Source organism: Microcaecilia unicolor, chromosome 3 (genome assembly GCF_901765095.1).
Source record: "Microcaecilia unicolor chromosome 3, aMicUni1.1, whole genome shotgun sequence".
Lineage (NCBI taxonomy): Eukaryota > Metazoa > Chordata > Amphibia > Gymnophiona > Siphonopidae > Microcaecilia > Microcaecilia unicolor.
In genome coordinates, this window is record NC_044033.1 from 291,603,383 (window position 1) to 291,625,134 (window position 21,752).

The following is a 21,752-nucleotide window of genomic DNA, read 5'->3' on the forward strand; positions in this document are numbered from 1 at the left end:
TCCCGTCACCTTGCTGGCGAAAGTTCAAGGGGGCGTGTTGGCAGCTTAGCGAAGGCGGGACATGGGTGGGCATGGGCGTGGCTACCAGATGGCCAGCTTTCGCCGATAATGGAAAAAAAGTGGCGTTAAGCAGTATTTCGCTGGGTTTACTTGGTCCTTTTATTTTCACGACCAATCCTCAAAAAGGTGCCCCAACTCACCAGATGACCACCAGAAGGAATGGGGATAACCTCCCCATACTCCCCCATTGGTCACCAACCCCTTCCCACACTAAAAAAATAAAACTAGAAACCTTTTTTGCCAGCCTGTATGCCAGCCTCAACTGCCGTACCCACCTCCATGACAGCAGAATGTGTTCTATCCTCTGACAGCCTTTCCCTGGTTGTGATGTGGCTCTCGGGTGTGTGTGACACCTTTTCTGTTAGGTGTACTGCAGAGTCACATCAGCAATGCATTGTGGTGGGTGTAGGGTAGTGGGCTCTACTCCCATGGTGCTTTTCCCCCTGCTAACTGGGTCAGAGTGTGCCCTGTTTTGTTTCCGTTAGTCCATGAGGTAGTGGCCATTTTTGTAAGCCAATTTTAGATCCCTTTCATGTGTTACCCACGTTAGAGAACTTAGTTATTACCTTGAATGTTGCTGAAAGAGGGCATTGTACAGACTTCTGCCAGCTCTGACCTACTGCTAATCTCAGTACCAGGGAGACTCTTTGCCAGTGGGGCACAACCTCTGATCTGCAATTAACTGTGAGTAAACTGTGCTTATTCAAATAAAGGACATTTTCAAAGAGATTAGTCTTCAGGTGTCAACTGGTGTGCCAAGGTTATACAGCAGCAACAAGTCCTAGAGGCCTGCGTGTATGCAGGTCCCTGGAGCACTTCTAGTGGGTATCGCAGTGCACCTAAGGCAGGCGAACCCAATCCCATCCCCCCCTACCTGTAACACTTGTGCTGGTAATGGGAGCCCTCCAAAACCCACTGTACCCACATGTAGTTGCCCCTTCACCCCTAAGAGCTACAGTAGTGTTGTACATTTGTGGGTAGTGGGTTTTGGGGGGAGGGGTTGGGGGGCTCAGCATCCAAAGTAAGGGAGCTATGCATGTGGGAGATTTTTCTGAAGTCCACCGCACTGACCCCTAGGGTGCCCAGTTGGTGTCCTGGCATGTGAGGGGGACCAGTGCACTACAAATGCTGGCTCCTCCCACGACCAAATGCCTTGGATTTCGCCAGGTTTGAGATAGCCGGCATTTTTTTCCATTATTGCTGAAAAACAAAACCGGCGATCTCAACCCCGGTGATCTCTGGCATTTGGCCAGGCTAAACCGTATTATCGAAAGAAAACATGGCCGGCCATCTTTTTCGATAATACGGTTCCGGCCAGCTGTAGCACCGCCGCCACAATAGATCGCCGGCGAACTATTTGACCGGCGACATTCGATTATGCCCCTCCACATCTCTCCAAGTACGTCTTGCTACGTAAAACCCCTACCATTTTAGTCGCTTTTCTCTGAACCGCTTCAAATCTTTTTACATTCTTAGCAAGATAAGGCCTTCAAAACTTAACACAATACTCCAAGTGGGGTGCCCCGGAATATCTGCTCTAACCACCACAGTTAGTGCCAGGACAGTCTAGGGACAGAGTTGGAGCAGAGCCAGGAGTTATCCGGGCACCACTGATATTCCATGGCGGTACCTGGACCACAAAAAGATTATCCTGAGTTTACCGGCAGCTATCCCTGAACTGCCAAGGAATATCGGCAGTACCCGGGTAACTTGTAGTGGCCGTCCAAGTCCTGGATGTTCAGTGTCGGCACTGAACATCCGAGTCCAACTCAGACACCAGTGGCAGCAATTTAAAAAATGCTTTCTAGAGGGATCACGTGACGCCATGCCGGAGAGAGGACGCATGTAAAGCACTCTCCGACCTCGATCCTTGCCCCCCCTAAGATTCGGGCTATTTACAACCCTAAAACGCCAGCTTGAACAACATCAGAAGGAAGGTTGAAGTCCTGGCAATCGTTGCGGGAGCCAGGTAAAGAAATGACAACAAAAGCAAGCACCAAGGAACGCTTGCGGCAGAAATCGGCGGATACAAAGATGGCGGCCTCACCCAGCATGATCGGCTCCTCGGTCTCATCCACGTGGGTCGCCGAAATAACGGCTGAAATGACCACGGTACTAGAAGAGCTTCTGGAAAGGAGATTATCACCCATAGACTCTAAATTAGAGAAGCTACAGACCCGCATGGAGGACTTGACGCGGGAATGCATAGCGTTCCAGACCCGAACGAGTGAAGTGGAAGATCGGGTCACAGAAGTGGAAGCCGGACAAAAACAACTGCGGGAACAAATAGAAACGATGGAACAAAAAATAGAGGACCTTGAAAACCGGTCCCGAAGAAATAACTTACGATTAGTGGGATTCCCCGAAGCCATAGGAGGCAGAGATCTGGTGGGGGTTTTGGAGCGCTGGCTCACAGCAAGAGTAAAATTCCCAGACACCATCGGCCCCCTGAGAGTGGAAAGAGCCCACCGACTAGGGGTACGTCGAGAGCAAGCCGCTAAGCCGCGAGTTATAATCCTGAAGGTGTTAAACTTCGCCCATAAACAGTGGATCCTACAAGCCGCGAGGAATGAGAACACTCTGCAGTATGAGCAGAAGAAGATTCTTTGCTTTCAGGACTACTCGATGGGGGTAGCAGAGAAAAGACGTGCTTTTTCCCCAATCTGCTCACAATTATTTAACCTGAAGATTCGCTTCGCGTTGTTATACCCAGCGCGATTGAGAGTCACCCATAATGGGGTAATTCATCTTTATGAATCGGTGGAAGAAGCAAAAGGATTTCTACAGCGGCTGGAGAAGGGAGAGGTGACCGAAACCAGCACTGCTTCCCCATCTTAAGCAGACACCGATCAGCAAACGCAAGAACTGTTTGGGGAAGTTAAATGTCAGTTTGGAGCCCCAAATATGCTTCCCCATCTTAAGCAGACACCGATCAGCAAACGCAAGAACTGTTTGGGGAAGTTAAATGTCAGTTTGGAGCCCCAAATATGAGGGACTTGGAAACTATAAGATCTAAAGAGAAAGAGAGGATCTGGAGTAGGAGCAAGGCCAGCACCTCCAGACGTGAGAACAGAATTGTTTAAGAAATGTTAAGTTGTTTTTCTGTTTTTCCTTCACCTGTTTGTAGATGCTGGGGACCATGAAGAGAACATACTGAGGGGAAGGGATGAAAACAAAGCAATACTGGTATAGATGAAATGCAAATGAGGGGTCTCCCAAAACATGCAAAATGAGTCTTGAACAATGTATTGAGATGATGTATAGGAGGTTCCCATTTGTTTCACTATCTTTCGTCCTTCCTTTCCCCTTTCTGTTTTTGAAGGTACGGCTTTAATGATGGTAAACACAAAGAAATGAGATGCAGGGTTATAATGCTAATGTTCTGAACAATGCAGGGGGGGAGGATTGGAGGCGTTAAAAGTGATTGGTCCCTTCCTGAGGGACACAAGTCTGGGGGAATGGGGAATGAGATGGGAAGAGGGAGGAAACAGGCAAAGGGGGGGGAAAAGAGGGCAAGGGGGGAATTAGAGGGGGGTAGGCGGTCAACCAATGTATGGGGGAAAAAGAAAGATCAAGGGCAAGGGGTGAATCATGAACGATGTCAGGAACGGAGGGGCATAGGCTGGGATGCCCTTCTGCAAGAAGAAGTTGATTTAGTAGCGAGGCAGACACGATACAATTCATCTATAGATTATGGTTAGATGTGTCACCTGGAATGTGGGAGGTATCAACTCACCGATTAAAAGAACAAAAATATTGCAGCATTTGCAGAGACATAAAATAGACATCGCTTTGCTACAAGAAACACACCTTAGCCAAGAAGAACACACTAAGTTAAAGACATGGTGGGTGGAGGAATGTATTTCAGCAGCAGCACAGGGGAAGAAAGGAGGAGTGGCGGTGCTAATTAGGAAAGGGGTAGCAGCGGCAGTCCGACTTCTCAAAGGAGATCCAAAGGGCAGATATGTGTTGGTGGAGGTGGAGATGGCGGGCCAAAAGATCCTAATTTGTAACCTCTATGCACCAAATCAATATGACAAGCAATTTTACAACCAAGTAATAGCCCATCTTCTCCAACACTCTAAAACTCATACACTAGTGGGGGGAGACTTTAACACGGTGTGGGATCCCTCAATAGACAGCTCTAGGGGGCAGAGGAGTGATAACACGGCGTCCAATAAGGGCCTGAAGCGACTAGGACAGATGATGGACTTAGTAGATACGTGGAGAGTCCTACATCCGGGTGAGCGGGATTACACCCACCATGCACGGGCGCATACATCTCAAGCTAGAATAGACTACATACTCACATCAGAAGCCATGTTTGGAGGGATCAGAGAAGTAAATATAGGGCCTTACACGATATCAGACCATGCATGGGTGTATATAGAGTGGAACATGGGAGACACGGGATCTGGGGGCGGCTCTTGGCAGTTCCCACTAGAGTTGTTCAATGATAGGACATTCAGAGAGAAATTAAAGGAACGATGGGAAGATTATATGGCTCTGAACACACAACATACAGGAGACCCGGTTTTGTTTTGGGATGCAGCAAAGGCAGTACTACGTGGGGAAATAATTAGTTACTATCACCATCTGAAGAAAGCCCGAAACAGGGAAATTTTGCGTTTGAGTGCATTGGTCTGTCAAGCCCGGAAAGCATATGGACAGAGACAAACAGACGCCCACCGTAGCAAACTCTTAGAAACACAGACGGCACTCAACATGTTGTTACACCAGCGGGCATCTAAATCTCAGCTGTACTACAAATATCAGCTACACAGGTTCGGCAATAAGGCAGGGCGTCTGATGGCTAGACTGGCTAATCCAAGAGGCAGTAAGAGACAAATACTCCAAATACGGGGAGGGCAGGGAAAGATAGAGACTAAGGCTGAGCAAATCTGCCAAACTTTCGCCGCATTCTATAGTAAACTCTACGCAAAGCCGGAAGAGCAAGGATTGCCAGAGTCTATGTATTTAGACAATTTAAACTTACCATCTATTAGTCAGCAAGATAGAGACAAAATGAACAAGCCAGTTGAAGTGGAGGAAGTGTTACTGGGGATAGCACAAGGAAAACGGCAAAAAGCACCAGGCCCAGATGGGCTAAGAATAGAATTTTATAAAATATTAGGAGACAGCATTGCCCCAACGTTGACCAATTATTTTAATAAAATGATAGATATGGAGCAATCGCCGGATGGATTGGCTTTGGCGCAAATAGTGGTGCTACCAAAACCGGGGAGAGACTTATTAAATCCGGAGTCATATCGTCCGATTTCTCTTCTGAATGTGGATTTTAAATTGTTGGCAAAAATAATGGCTAACCGGATAAAAAGAGTACTGCCAAGGTTAATACATGAGGCACAAGTGGGCTTCGTAGAAGGCAGAGTAATAGCTAAAAACCTCAGGAAAATCATAGCGGCCTTGGAAATGCGGAGGCGCAGGGGCGCCCAGTCTCTACTTATCAGTTTTGATGCCGAAAAGGCTTTTGATAGAGTACACTGGGCGTTCCTGTTCGCGACGCTGGAAAAATATGGGTTTAACGGCAGGTTTTTGGCGGCAGTACGGACCCTATATCATAGGCCGAAGGCAAAAATAAGAGTCAATGGGGTGGAATCAGAGGAGTTCTTAATACAACGGGGAACTCGTCAGGGGTGCCCCTTATCCCCGATGCTATTTGTCTTGACTCTTGATCCATTGATTCGAGAGATAATAGAGAACCCGTTAGTAAAGGGGATACAAATGGGGCGTTCAGTATTCAAAATAGCGGCCTTTGCGGATGACCTATTAGTTATGATCACGGAACCGCGGGCATCCCTCTCGGCGTTAATGGAAATTCTAAAAGAATATGGAGACTATGCAGGCCTTAAGCTGAATTTAGCAAAATCTGAAGCGCTGGCTTCATCGCAAACAGTTAAGCAATTATGGAATCAGGATTTTCCCTTGAGATGGGCAGATAAACAATTTAAATATTTAGGAATCAGATTGACCATGGACTTAGAGAACTTATATGAGATTAACATCAACATCATGGTGGATGAGACTAAACGCCAGTTAGAGAAATGGGAAGGTCTCCCAATGACGCTGAGAGGCAGGATAAATCTAATTAGAATGGTAATACTCCCGAGATGGTTATACCTCATGCAGACGCTCCCCGTGAGAGTATTGAAGAGAGATCTGACGAGAGTCCAGAGGGTAATGAGTAGGTTTTGCTGGGCACAAAAGAAACCCAAAATGCAAACTCCGTTATTAGTGGGAGGATGGGGTCATAGAGGCCTAGGATTGCCAAATCTGGCCGGATATAATCAGGCATGTCTATTAAGGCATATAGGAGACTGGGTTGGCCAGACTAACTTATTTACACCGCTAGACGTAGAAGAAGAATATTTCGCCCCTTATGACATGGTCACTTTGCTGCATCTGAAACAGGACCGGCTCCCGGCTCACCTCAGACGCTGTTTATTGCTTCAACCGTTGAAGGCAGCATGGAGGGTGATGATTAAAAAGTTGGGAGGGAGTGCCACAACATCAGAGCTCTTATCATTGAGAGGGAACCCGAATTTTGAACCAGGTCAAAATAATTCGGTATTTTTCAGATGGGGACAACTAGGAATTATAAGAGTGGAGCATTTATTAGGAGCTGGAGCGACAATTATCCCGTTTGAGCAACTGCAGGCACAGATTGGGGCTACATGGGGAGACCGATTCGCTTATGCCCAAGCCAAACACTACATCTTAGCCCTACACCAATCAGATTTACAGAGGAAAATAGGGGGTAAAGTACGGACATTCTTCCAACTCATGGAGGCGACGGGGGTGACAGTATCAATCATATATAAAATGCTGCAGAAACGAACTCCACCACACAACTTAAACTATGTCATACAAAAGTGGGAAAAAGAATCGGGAACCACTCTAGCGGGATGGGACATTGGGACAACACTGGCACATATCCCGACCCTCACTATAGATGAGAGACTTAGAGAATGTGGATTTAGAGTGGTGGTGAGGGCCTACATGTCTGGACGGCAACGGGGACACATAGGCGGCACAGCAGCGGAGAAATGTGTTAAATGTGATCACATGCCCCACACTCTATACCATGCCTTTTGGGGATGTCCAAGAGTGAAAGCTTTTTGGGGAGAGATCCAGAGATTTATGTCTCTTATAGTAAAGAAGCCCGTGGATGGAACCTGGGATCATTATGTACTAGATACACAAACAGCATTCCAAGCGCAGACTGGGGGAGATAGAACATGGTGTCGCAAAGTATGTTTGGTGGCCAGAAAAACTATTTTACAAAATTGGACTTCACCAGACCCTCCGGCTTACTGGCATTGGAGAAACCAAGTGCACGAGTTGGCCACTTGGGAAGCCAGGGAAGCAAAGGGATCACCGAAACGGAAGAAAAGTTTTGTAAAGATCTGGGATCATTACATACAAGAACTAAACCCGCAAGGACGAAGTCTGCTTCTTAATTTGCTGTGACCCTGACATGGGGAGTGAATCCCCCTACAAAACAGCCCTACATATAAGGTTGACATGCAGGGAAGGGGAGGGAGGGACCCCCCGGGCTATCAGAACCAAGCCCGGAGGGGATAAGGGAATATAGGAGATACTAAAAGAGCACTGAACATGTAGGCTAGTTGGATGAATGAATACCAAGGGGATGGGAGGGGAGGCGGGGAGGGAGAGGCTGAGGAGAAAGGGAGGGGGGGAAATGGCAAGTGTAAAGAACTTGATCAGAATTGATTTGGCTTATAGAGCATAAGCTGTTGATGATTTAGCCTAGTAAGAAGCAGTGTATGATAAATATGCTAAATGCTAATAAACGTGTTCAACCATTAAAACTCATAGACAATTAAGGGGGTAGAGGGAACTAGGACGGGGGAGAAAAATGTTAAAAAGTTTTGAATACTGTTCAGTAATGTGTGTGATTTATGCAGCATAATTCAGTTGGGAAATGTGTCAAGTAAAATGTACTGTTTGGAATTAATATGCTGAAATGATAATAAAAACTGTTTAAACATAAAAAATGCTTTCTAAAATTTTAAATCAGCTGCCCTGCATTCTTCCCTGCTCCCTTCTATCCATCATCTGATCATATTAACCTGTTATATTTCATTCTCTGTGACTTTCACCTTCCATATCTTATGGCTAGCTACTTGAAAAAAAATATCACATCTGTAGCAGAAAAATGACTGAAATGCAATATTGAAATGCCAGGAAGAGTGTCACTCTCCTCCTACCAACCAAAAAGGGAATAAGAAAAGAGGATTAGAGGTCATAATGGAGGGAGAAAGAAGTGGTGATTATGGTGGACTGCTGTGGGAAGAACTATATCTAGATATGGTTCTGGATTTAATAGTTCCCATTTTCACAGTTCATAAAACACATCCATTCTTTCAATAAAAGGGTCTCAATTGGTGCCATTAAGCACTATATTGGATCCCTAGAACCCTCTTCAACACCTATGAAATTGTGAAGCCATGGACAGGGGTAACCTGGGGTTTCCTGCAGATGAAGGTCCTCATTGCTCATGTCTTAAGATGGACTGGAAAATAAGATCAAACCTCAATGTAAAAACTATGCTTGACCTCCTACAAACATATCCCAACATGAGGAAAGTCACTACTTATCCCTGGAATCGGTAGCATGGAATCTTGCCATTATCTGGGATTCTGCCAAGTAACTATAGCCTGGATTGGCCATTCTTGGAAGCAGGATACTGGGTTAGATGGACCATCATTCTGCTCTTATGACTTGATGTGATCTCCAACATCTTTTTGGTCTCTGCCCACCCTCACAGATCACCCATCTAGCAAAAACTTACAGATACAAAAGTATGGTAATAAAAAAGTCAAAGGAGGAAAAGAATGCAATATGAAGAAGAAATTAGAGAAAGTGAAAACAGCAGCAGCAGCAGACAGGGAGAGCTAGGGAAAAAACAATCGGAAATAGGAAGGATTAATAAAGATGGGGGAATCATAAAGGATATACTGATTGAACTTAAATTGGGCAAACCATGGTCTTCCAAGTCCAAGAATGACAGTACCTTGGCTTGTGGGTCTAGACATTATCTTCTGAATTGAGTACAACTCACTGTCGACCCTAATGTCCATTTTGTCTACAGTAGTATGTTGTACTCCACTACCGACCTGTCTAGCTGTCTGTATGTGTTGCAGAGGAAGGGAAGGTAACCCAATAGACAATCTTATTAAATAATGCTGAAGGGTTCAAACAATATTGCTTCAAGATGAGGACAATAGTTTTCCACTACTAGAAAAATATGGCAGCCTGTATTTCATTTATAGGACCAAAGCTCTAAAAGAACAGTAACGTCATTACATTGTCTGTTATATGGTACATAAACTAGCAAGCATTACATACTTCATTTTATATTACAGAACAATCAATACTTCTACTTCACACTGCATAATATTTTCAGTGGCATCTGCTGTACAGTATGAAGCAATTCTATAAACTAGCCCTAGAGGTGCATGCCACTCTTTGTACACTAGGTGCTATCCTATAATGTAGCATGTAAGTGGCATAGCACCTACCTGCAAAGGGGGGGGGGGGGGAACACATGAGCAGAGGATGGTGAGACCATGGGTGTGCCCCCAGTTATGTGCATAGGTTATGGATTATTATACATTACACAAGTCACTTGGCACCAGTGCATTCTTTCTAGCAAAAAAGACACTGGTACTCAAATGACAGGCCATCCTTCAGGGGTGGGGTAATCACTGAGGGAACTGCCCCACAATAGCCAGGTACCCTGCAACTAGCCACAGAATATGACAAGGCCATGCTTGGGGTGAAGATTCAGTTTTATTCGGCAATAGAAAAGGTGCTAGTACTCAGTACCCCCAAGTACCCCCTGAAAAAAGCCCTGGTGTGCCAACTTACACCTGCCATTTGACATGATGTAAGAGGGCACACCTAAGCATGGGCGCCAAGTGCAAAGCATTGGGGCACCTACGCTGAGGCACCAATTTATAGAATTGCCACCCATCGCACCATAATGTGTTTAGTTCAGCCACCATTTTGACTTAATCTAACTTATTCAATACTAGTAAAAGAGGCCCGTTTCTGATAGAAATAAAATGGGCGCTAGCAAGGTTCCATGTCCCCCCTCCCTACCTCCTTCCCTCTCTCTCCTCCGAGTTCCAACCCCTTCCCCTCCGAGTTCCATGCCCCCCTACCTCCCTCCCTCTCCTCCGAGTTCTAGGGCCCCCTCCCCCTCCCCTTCGAGTTCCAGGACCCCCTCCCCTTCCCTTCGAGTTCCAGGACCCCTCCTTCCAATTCCAGGACCCCTCCCCTTCCAGTTCCAGGACCCCCCTCCCTTTCAAGCTCCAGGACCTCTCCTCTTCGAGTTACAGGACCCCCCCTCCCCTTCGAGTTCCAGGATCACTCCCCTTCGAGTTCCAGGACCCCCCCTTCCCTTCGAGTTGCAGGACCCCTCCCTCCCCTTTGAGTTCCAGGACCCCCTCCCCATTCCATGCCCCCCCTCTCGTCCGAGTTCCAGACCCCCGCGCCTTCCTCCCTCTCTCTCTCTCCCCTCCGAGTGCATGAACAACCTGCCCGCCTGCCCCTCACCTTCCTAAGTGCCGGCTGTAATTTAAAACTTGTTACCTCGTGGTCCAGTGGCAACAGTGAAGTGGAGCAGGCACGGCGCTTCAAACTGCCTTCCCTTCTGTCTCAGCTCTGTCTCTGGTCCCACCCTCATTTCCTGTTTCTGGAAGGGCGGGACCAGAAGGGAACGCAGGCTGAAGCGCTGCTCACCTTCACTGCTGACGCCAGACCCCGAGGTAAGAATTTTTAAATTCTGGCCGGCACACAGGAAGGCGAGGGGCAGGCGGAGGACAGGTCATGCTTGCACTCGGAGGGGAGAGAGAGAGAGAGGGAGGCACGGGGGTCTAGAACTTGGAGGAGAGGGGAGCATGGAACTCGGAAAGGGAGGGAGGGGCGGGTGGTCCTGGAACTTGAAGGGGAGGGGGGCCTGGAACTCGGAGGAGAGGGAGGGAGGGAGGTAGGGGGACATGGAACTCGGAGGGGAGGGGGCTGGAACTCGGACGGAGGAGAGGGGTGATTCTCCCGCGATTCTCTACTCACCTCCAGTGTTCTGTGGCTGGCTGATGCTGGCTTCCCTTCCCTTTCACTGATCCGCCCTCTGACGTCATTACGAGGGCAGACCAATGGGAAGTATGTTACAAACCCAGGCACCCAGACGTAGAACGTTGGAGGTGCAAATTATTATATAGGATTGTACTACAGTAGTTCTCAAATATGTCCTGGGTAACCCCCAGCAAGTTAGGGTTTTGATATGTCTGTAGTAAATACGAATAAGACAAATTTGCATGCAATAGAAGCAAGGCATACAGATCTATCTAATGCATATTAATTTTTGATATCCCAAAAGCCTGAATAGCTAGATAGCACGCCAGGACAAGTAAGGGAAACCGTGCACATCATCATAAACATTAATATTTTTATACCTCCTGAATTTAATACTACAGTATATCCATCTATATCCATTCCATGGCTTACTGCTAGAATAAACTACCATACCCATTCTCAATCCTGTTACACTTACCCCAACCATACACACCCCTTCTCTGTCTCAGCTCTGTAACACATTCCCATATCCATTCACACCCCTTCTGTATCTCAGCCCTGTGATACTCACCCTATCACTTCACACCCCTTGTATAGATCAGCCCAGTGACACCTCCCTCTATCCATTCACACCCCTCGTGTATCTCAGTCCTGTGATAAACACCGTACCCATTCACACCCCTTCTCTGTCTCAGCTCTGTAACACATCCCCCTCCATTCACACTTCTTCTACATCTCAGCCCTGTGACACTCACCCTAACCATTCACACCCGTTCTGTATCTCAGCCGTGTAACACATCTTCTGTGTCTCAGCCCTGGGACACACCCCCTATCCATTCAAACTGCTTCTGTATCACAATCCTTTGACAGATCCCCTCTATCCTTTAGCTCTCCTTCTTAACTCAGGATTATAAAATGTCTGCTTATTCGTTCGTATCCCTTGTCTCCCTATTGAAAATCATCATTGCCCATTAATGAGTATAGAATTATCCAAAATCAAAGGAAAGCTAAATAATATTAACTCAAAGTGAATTGTAAAATGTGAATGGAGTACAACATGCCAAGGTTGAAAAACTTTTAACATTGGAACCTTTTGGCACAATGTCATAGTCCGTCTACAAGTGCTCATCATAAGTGGGCCATATTATTCACTCAAAATGTTACCTAAATAAACTTCTCTTTCTTTATATTCTTTCTTTAAAATATATGGTGATATAAAGAAAGAGAAGTTTAGTTGTAAAACATTTTGAGTGAACAATATGGCACACTCATAATGAGCACTGTACATGTGAAGACGAAGTAAAGATGATACTGTGTTGAAAGGCTGCAACAGTAAACATTTCAACCTTGGCGTGTTGAAGTCTATTCATATTTTACAATTCACTTTGAGTCAATATTATTTAGCTTTCCTCTGATTTGGATTTTCTAATGAGCTAAATATAAGTGTGGAGGGACATTTGTTTTCATTATACAATTATCCAGCATTCATTTTTCTGTATAACTGTTCCCAATTATCATAAGAGTAAAGGTACAAATGTAGAGTTTACCTTGGGGCCTGTTTGTCCTGTTAAATGATAAACAAAAAAGAAAGTTAGAACAGGATAATGATGCCTTGAGACTGATTTGGTGACCTTACTTAACACAGAGGGGACAAAGAGGACACAAGAGGACAAGTGAGTTGATACGGAATCTGAACACAAAATTGCAAGGTTCTCCACAAAACCCAAGTGCTTCATTCTATGGGAATGCACCCTCACTTGGTGGAGGGAGGCACTGCCTGATATTTCACATAGGAAGCAAAGCCTTCATGCAAAGTAATAGGGAACTAAGAGGACCTTTTACTAAGCTGCCACTTACCCTAGTGTGGGACTTTCCCACCTGCCAAACCCATTGTTAGCACAGCTGTAAAATAGGCTTTTTCTATGTGTTTTCTGGCTGTGCACCAAGGTTAGCATTAACATGCAGCCATTTTTTAAAAATAATGCAGAAGCTATCACCACGTACTACGTACGAGGTACTAAGGACTCGCTAACCAGTTAGTGTGCTGTTGATATCAGCAAGCTAGCTGAATAGCGCTTCCATGCCTATTCTCTGCCCGAAACCCCCCCGAACAAAATATAAATAAATACCACACTCTTACCCCTGGATTCTATATAAGGTACAGCAAGTAGAACGTGTTAAATTTAGTGTATGGTCAATTTACACATGCTACTTACTTGAGTAATGAGCCAATCAGTGTTGATAATTGGCCAATAACAACCAATTATCATCAGTAATTGGTAATCATTGGGAATTTGCATGTTCTTCTCTTTAGGCGTATTCTAAAAAGAGGCCCACGTAAATTATAACATGCGTTGCTGAAAATGGAGCGCAGCCATGGGAGGAGTGTGGGCATGTTGGGGGTGTTACTCAAATTTACATGCATGGTTATAGAATTCGGGGGAACGCGCCTAAAAGTAGCATAAATGGCCACACCCAAATGTAGGTGCATTCCACAGTCCTATGTGCTATTCTATACACCGTGCCTAACTTTAGGCACGATATATAGAATAAAACTAATGGACGTGTCTAGATTTTAGACACCATTTACAGAATCTGGCCCTTAGCATGCACAGATGGCTAAGCTAATGCAGAATTTATTTATTGGGATTTATTAACCACCTTTACGAAGAGATTCACCCAAGGTGGTGTACAGCAGGTACAGTTTAACATAAAGCTTACAATTTCGTTGACAGAATAACAATAGTAAAATAACCAAGAATAAACATAAATACAATAAATGAGGTCAACTTGAAAATAGTAAATTGAAACCTAATAATAGAAAGCTTTAGTGCATCCCATGTTAGGCCATTTTTCATGCTTTAAGTGCGCATTAGCGCTTAAGCAGCTTAGTAAAAGGGCTCCTACATCATTAGTGCAAAATGATCTCCCGATTGGACAGGTAATGAGGCAGCAAGAATTCAAAGACCCAGCACGAGGTCTAAAGCAATTTCAATGTGATTATGAAGAACAAGAGTAAATATTACCAAGCCAAAGGGCAGCTAAGCAACAGGTAAGTGTTAATCTCTGAAACAAACCTTGTCAGGCAAAATCCTGAAAGCCAGCATGACAAAAAGAAATAAAGCAATATTACAAGAATTCAAAGGTTCATTTAGCATAACTGTGTACCAACACTGCATTTAGAAAATAATTAAACTACTTTTAATTAACTCTTCACTAACACAGGTCTCCAGTGGCTATCATGAAATTACTAAAAATGTACTAAATGCAAATAGAACCTGTGTCAGTAAAGGGTTAAGAAAGGTCACTTGTCATTTGCACACAACTTCTGCCAGTTACCTAAAGATTTCCTTGAAAGCAGCATTCAAGGTGGAATCAAATCAAAAGTTTAATTTCTGCTCAGCAAGGGTTGAACATTTTGACTTCAGCCTTTAAAAGATCAATCATGTGTGAGACGGAAATAAGAGTTCTTAAACTAGTTTAGAGGCTGCTCTTAGTTATTTTAGTATTAGAATGAAGAAATATAATCTTGTTCTTGCTCCTATGGTTAAAATACCAGATATGCAAGCATGGAAAATGTGAAACTAAGATTAGCAACTTGTACTTAAGCTAAGCTTGTTCCTGTGGCAGCATCGATAATTGAAGGCTGCTGAGATTTCTAAGAAAAGGACATTGGAAATGTTGTCTGTGTTGTGTGTACTGAAGGCCAGGCCTATGCACCAGTCCTCAGGGTTCGCTTCAACCCCTGAGGTGTATGACAAGTGGTACATTTATAAACTTGTTCTTAAGCTAAGCTTTTTCCTGTGGCAGCATCAATAACTGAAGGCTGCTGAGATCTCTAAGGAAAGGACATTGGAAATGTCGTCTGTGTTGTGTATGTACCGAAGGCCAAGCCTATGCTCTAATCCTCGGGGCTCAGTTCAACCCCTGAGATGTATGACAAGTGGTAAATTTTTCAAGCCAGAGGTTATGTTACATGTAAAAGCAGCATTCACATTTGCAACTACCCTGTAACCTGGGAAATTTCTAGAACAGGAAGAAGAATTCACAGTCGGGCAAATCAGAAGTGACCTTTCACTGGCAGAAGCATGGCAGCTCATGGATGTACTGGCTCATCCATGGGCAACATTTTTTGTATTTATCTTATTGTTGGTACTTTCAAGTAATTTATTTATAGGAAAAGAAATAAATAAATTACGACCACTGGAGGTGGAGGGCTGTTGTGTAGGGCAGATGGCGCAGCACTCTCCGAAGGGAATCTCAGCATTTGGGCAGTCTTTAATTTCCTCGCAGACTATGTCATCACAGAGGATAGTTCCAGTGTCACAGACACAGATTTGGCAAGGCTCGGGCTTCCACACATCTTTATCATTATAAGTCTGCCCATCCTGCACGCAGGTCACTAAGTCCGCTGTGCCAGAGAGCAAAGGTTGGGAAGGGATGGGAGAATGTGGATGAGAGAAGGGAGGGAATAAGGAAAAAGAGAGAGCAAGAGAAAGAAAGAATATCTTAACATCAGTTTAAGTTACATGAACCCAATAAAACTGTTTTAAAACAAAATGTATATCCATCATTTCCTTTTTAATATAGTTTTCTTGCTGGACATCCTTGGATTCCCTTTATTTTAATTTCCCAAACAAAGCTTTAACAGCAAAGTTCCAGCAGCTGTAGAAATCCTGATGTAACCTGGATTCCTTGTTAATGAAGGTTTCAGCTCAATATAAAATAATGCAGCCTGCAAAAGCCTAAGATTATCTCACAGGAGATTTATACTGTCAGGGCCATGCCAACACGGTAAGCGGGGTAAGCACAGCAGGGGGGCACCGCCCAGGTCCGTTCACTTGCAAAACCTTTTACCTGAAGTTGTGATTCTCCTCTCGCCCCTTCCCTTCCCTCTCCACATCAGAAAGTGAAGGCAACCCAGCAGTGCTAACTGAGGCAGACAACTCTGCTGAAGTTACTAAAAAAGCATACAACCAGTGCTATATATGTCTTTGGTGTGGGAACAACTTCTCATTCGGGGTGAGCTTGAAGTGAACACCATTCAAATTAAAGAGAACAGGTTTGGAGGGAGGTGTGCAAGTGAGGCTGGGGAGAAATAAAAAATAAATAGTGTAATTGTTTGTTAAAATCTGTAAGTGGTTCAAAGTTTTTGTTTTTTTTCTGAGCATGTACACTGAGAGGAGGGCATGACTGCAATGATGTGTGCATAATTATCTTATCAGGTAACCTGAGATATCTACAGCTAAAAGCCATTTCATTGGCTGATGGTTCAAACAGTAGGTTTAAAGAGGAAATTTAGCTGTGAAGAGCTGGTAAGTGAAAATCTGATTGCTTTTTTTGTGTGTAATTACTAAATGTTTTGTGTGTAATTACTAAATGTTTATTTTTTATATATCTCCACCATTCATGATGTATTGTAAGCCACATTGAGTCTGCAAAGAGGTGGGGAAATGTGGGATACAAATGCAATAAATAAATAAATATAAAGCATTCTGCTTGGGTAGGAAGAGTTTGTGATATGTGAAAATACATTTTGCTTTAATGAAATTGCTAAACTTTAGAGTCAGTGATTTTTTCTGTGTTTGTTTTTAGGTTATCGATTTTGTTTGTTTTTATTTATTAACCTTTTTATGTCTGTGCAGAAAGTGCCTTTGAGAAAGAACTTAAAAAAGAATCCACCGCTGGCTTCTGTTCTTTTTGACCTGGCAGAAAGGCATCTGCTCACCCTATTGGTAGTTAAAGATGATATACTGCTTAGTCTGGGTGAGAGAGATATGGAGAATGACAGAAGGGAATGACTGTAAGGCCCACTTGGGTCTGCCCAAGCCTGAAACAGTGCTGCAGAGATTGCACAGTTTCTGGCTTTTATGTGGTTCAGGGGAGGCAGGAGAATCGCTGGACATGGATGAGAGGGGAGGGCAGGGAAGAGAGATTCTCTGGACATGGATGGATGGAGGAGTTGGTGGGGAGAGAGGAGAAATGCTGGTCTTGGATGGAGGAGAGGGGAGAGAGAATTATTGCTTTATATGGATACAGGGGAGGGATGAGAGAGGAGAAGTGCTGGACATGGATGGAGGTAAGGAAAGAAAAAAGAAAATGCACATGGATGGAGATGAGGGAAAGGGAAGAGAGGAGAAAAACTGCACATGGATGGAGATGAGGGAAAGGGAAGAGAGGAGAAAAACTGCAAATGGTTGGAGAAAATAGGCAAAAGCTGGATCCACGTTATACCTCCTCCAGTCAATTCCACAGAGGAGGACACAGCTTTACTTATGGATGTAGGGCAAGAAATGAAGAAGAAAGGAGGAAAGTAAAGAAATAAATGGAAAGGAAGCCCTGGAAACGGAGTTAAGAGAACAGATAGAGAGCAGCAGAATCACAGACTCGGACCAATATGGAAAGAAAAACAAAGTCACCAGTCAACAAAGGTAGAAAAAATCATTTTATTTTCATTTTAGTGTTTGGAATATGTCCACTTTGAGATTTTACATCTGCTATCTTATTTTGCAATGTATAGCAATTTGTTTTCTAAGAATATTGCTGACAATTCCTGTCAGTGTGGCAAGTGGTGAGCGATCATTTTCACAGTTAAAAATCATAAAAAATTATTTGTGATCAAGTATTTTGCAAGAAAGGCTTGTAAGCCTTGCCATCTTGTGCCACACGGGGGGGGGGGGGGCGCCAACTGATAGTCTGCAGGGGGGCACCAGAGACCCTAGGCACGGCCCTGTATACTGTTCTTTCAAACCTAGCTACATGAACTTGTCTTTCACATGTTTACAATATCTTGTGCTCTCTTAATCTTTAGCTATCTGTTATATATCTGCATCCAGGTCTATACATCCATCTTTCAGAAGCCCTATTCATGGTTTAGATGTGCATAAACTGGAATTTAAATGTATAATCACGTAGAAAGCTGAGATATATACAGCCAAAATGAGAAAATATGTATATGGCAAGGGGGTGTGGTCTGCGGGTTTCTGGGTGGGACTAGGGTGGGGATAAATTACACTTGTGCATGAGAAATGCACATTTATGTCCTCCAAGATCAATGTCAAGATTTGTAGCTGCTCCCAGGGAAATCAAGGTTCTTCAAAGCTGCTTGTTTTGTGTAGCGCTCTACTGGAGGGATTAAGGGAAGTCATCCCATTAATCCCTAAGTATTTTTGTACCCCCCCCCCCCCCTCCTCTCCCCAAAGTGATATTGGCAAATGATATCAGGTTCTGTGACAGCTTGGGGAAACATAGACATGTAGGTTTCTAAAATGACAAACATGTCTATATGCTAGCACATACAGGTGTATGTTCTGAAATATCACGTCTATAGCTTGTGTATGTTGCCAAGTTGCCTCCATGGATATTGTAGATGCTCACATTTGCAAAATAGGTGCTACCACAGAAAGTAGCCGACACAAATATGTACCGTAGCCAGACCTTGACGTGGAGAGGTCCAGAGCCCAAAGTATGGGGGGGGGGGACACGACAGATTTTGGCCCCCTCCCTGCTGCTGTGCCCCTCCCCCCCCTGCTGCCTTCTCACATACCTTGGCTGGCGGGGGGTTGTTCAGCGCTGGTCCCTGCCACATTGCTGTCCTGCTCTTCCCCTCATGTCCCGTGCTTGCGCGTTTTAGTGAAACTGCTCAGTTTCACTAAAACGAGCATGCACGTGACGTGAGGGGAACAGCAGGGCAGGCAATGGACAAACGCTTAAGATGCCCCCATGGCCCCCCATAGCTACGCCACTACTATGATCCATCTCAACTGCAAAGCTTCATTCAGAGTAAGAAATCTGGTTTGGGGCAATCACCATTAATGTGTGAGAAGGGGAGAAGCTAATTTTTTTTTCAGCTGGGTTCAGTGTATAGCAGTGATTGTTTATTTCTTCTTTTATATATTCTCTGTTATTTTCTAGTCTTGGGACTCTCCTTATTGTGGACTGCAATTTCCTTTTTACCTAATGTACCAATTGGTTGCTATATCTTTACTTCTATTTGATATTTCTTATATTGAAATTTTTCTATTCGTTTGTTTTCTTGATGTATGTTTTTTGTTTGTTTGTTTGTTTGTTTATTGAGATTTCTTAACCACCTTTATGAAGTGATTCACCCAAGGTGGTATACAGCAGGTACAGTTTAACATAAAACTTACAATTTTGTTAACAGAATAACAGTAGTAAAATGACTACATATAAACATAAATACAATAAGGGGTCCTTTTACCAAGCTGTGGGAAAAAGGGCCCTGCCTTAGTGGCAGGGGGGGGGGGGCGTTTTTCCTGCACACCTGGGCCCTTTTTACCACAGCGGGTAAAGAGCCCCCAGCTATAAACTTAATAAATATTTAAAAGTAAAAACAAAAATTCTGATATCTATGTTCTACTTAAAATCCATCTTAAAATCTATTAAACCTACCTATGCTTCTAAAATTACAAGCAAGACTGTATTGAGCTATAAATTCACCCTGTGAGACATCTACTGACTCCTTTGTCCCATCCAATTAACCATCATCAATGTGAGGAGACAGTGGGCTGGGAGCACTTTTTGCACCCCTCCACATCTGTGCTCTGTGCAGCCACACAGAACTTGTATAGCACTGACAGTACATCTAGATCAATCTATATCTGTCTTCTAACTTGCATTTTTCTGGCTGGCTGTATTTCCATTTGAATATATGACTCTTGTGCATTTACTCTATTTGCAGTGTCTAACAATAGCAAGACTGTATTTTCAATCTTTACAAATGTACAAACTATCTTACATCACTGTAAGTAATGCTAATCTAAATAGAAATTTCACTGCCCACCAGCAACGTAACTGGACAAACAACAAATCTTTTCTGGACAAAGCTGATAAAAAGTGACTTTGTTTTAAACTGAAGGAATGACTCATTATTCCTTCAGTTTAAAACAAAGTCACTTTTTATCAGCTTTGTTTGTATGGGATGGGTTTAAAAATGTCACCCATATGCAAGGCACTCATGTTGCTGGCATTATTCTCTATGGGAAGAATTGTTCATTAATTTTCTTTTCATTATTCCATTCGCTGCCCTGAGCTGAAGACAAGGTCTGCGTAAGTTAATTCTTTACAAAATTCCTTTCAGCTAAACCAGTGAAAGCATGAGCTGCCATCACTGATTTCTTTAATTTGGATCTGTTCTTATTTGTAGATAAACTAATGCTACATAGTAATTATAAAATCAGACTGAAAGAGTGCAAAAAGGATAGAGAGAAGAATGAAAAGTGATAGACATATTCACATACCTTTAGGAACAGGAATTCTTTAAAGGTGCTCATTTTATTGCTCTGCTCAGTTGTGCTATTGTGCTACCAATATAAATCTGTTCTGAGTGCAGACTTTTTAATGTCATATGGCCCTATGAAATGTAATCCTTGCCAGGGCAGACTGACCATACGGGCAACCGGGCAATGCCTGAGAGCCCAGAGGCTCTCTTCCACCCCCCTGCACACTACAGTCCCCCTGAGTCTCAGTGAGCCAGAAATTGACAGAAGACTTGCAACATTTCCAGATGGGGCTGGTAGCAGCAGTTATCATTGGGTGTAATGGGGAAGCAGAAGGCCCAGTTATAAGGATTTCCTGACTTTCAGGATCTCTGGCACAGATAGCATCTAAGGAAAGCACAAGCTTGCTGTCTACAATGTGCCAAATTTTTGGGGACACATTGTTTGAGAATCACTGCTCTAGAGTATTTGTGCCATGCAAAGACCAGGGGCAAACTGACAGTTCTCTGGGCCCTTGGGCAGTAAAGGTCACTGACCCCTCCTGGCGCTGCCCACACTTACCATCTGCACTCCACTGCCCCCCCACACACACACACACACACCGCCACCTACCCCCTCCACACACACATACACACTAATGACCCTCCCTGGTCCTACCTTGAAGGGTCCTAGTGGTCAAGCCGCCTCTTTGGGGACAGGAGAGAACCCCACTCTTTCCTGCCTACTGCCGCTACACTGGCTAGTGCTGTCGCATTTTCAAAATGGCTGCTGAGACTTTCCTGCAGCAGTCTCGCGAGATTACCGCAGGAAATCTTGGCAGCCATTTTGAAAACATGGCAACGGCGGTCATCTGTAAATGTTGCAAGTCTTCTGTCAATTTCTGTTTGCTACATACTTTGAGTAGAATATTTGTTACCTCACAGTGTCTGGTAGTGGATGGAAGTGACACCAGAATTTGAATATATGTTTGTTTTGTATGACAAGTGAGAAATTTGGGACTGATGTGCTATATCTAGTTTTTTTTTGATATGGGATTAAACGGTAGGCAAATTCACCCTAAACAATGTCAACAATAAAATATTTAGGGTTTTTGTTCCGCTGTGACTTAATGGTTAGTGCATTGGTTTGAGAACCTGGGAAATTGGGTTCAAATTCCCACTGCAGCGTCTTGTGACCCTGGGCAAGTCACCTAACCCTCCATTGCCCCAGGTACAAAACTTAGAGCCCACTAGAGACACAGAAAAAGTACTTGTATATAATATATAGAAACTGCTTTGGTTGTACAACAAAAAGGCAGTATATCAAATCCACACCCTTTTACCTTCAGTG

General features: G+C 44.1%; 1 protein-coding gene across 1 annotated transcript in view; it reads right to left on the reverse strand.

Annotated features, from left to right (window-relative positions):
- Positions 1–21,752, reverse strand: part of LOC115464626 (collagen alpha-1(II) chain-like) — a gene marked incomplete at its 3' end in the record, with an annotated part of 114,943 nt that overhangs the window by 85,841 nt on the left and 7,350 nt on the right. Inside the window, exons 2-3 of the mRNA XM_030194990.1 lie at positions 15,383–15,595; positions 12,732–12,748 (exon numbers count right to left, since the gene is read on the reverse strand). Of these exons, the coding sequence (XP_030050850.1) occupies positions 12,732–12,748; positions 15,383–15,595 (230 nt within the window). The remainder of the gene's footprint in view (positions 1–12,731; positions 12,749–15,382; positions 15,596–21,752) is intronic.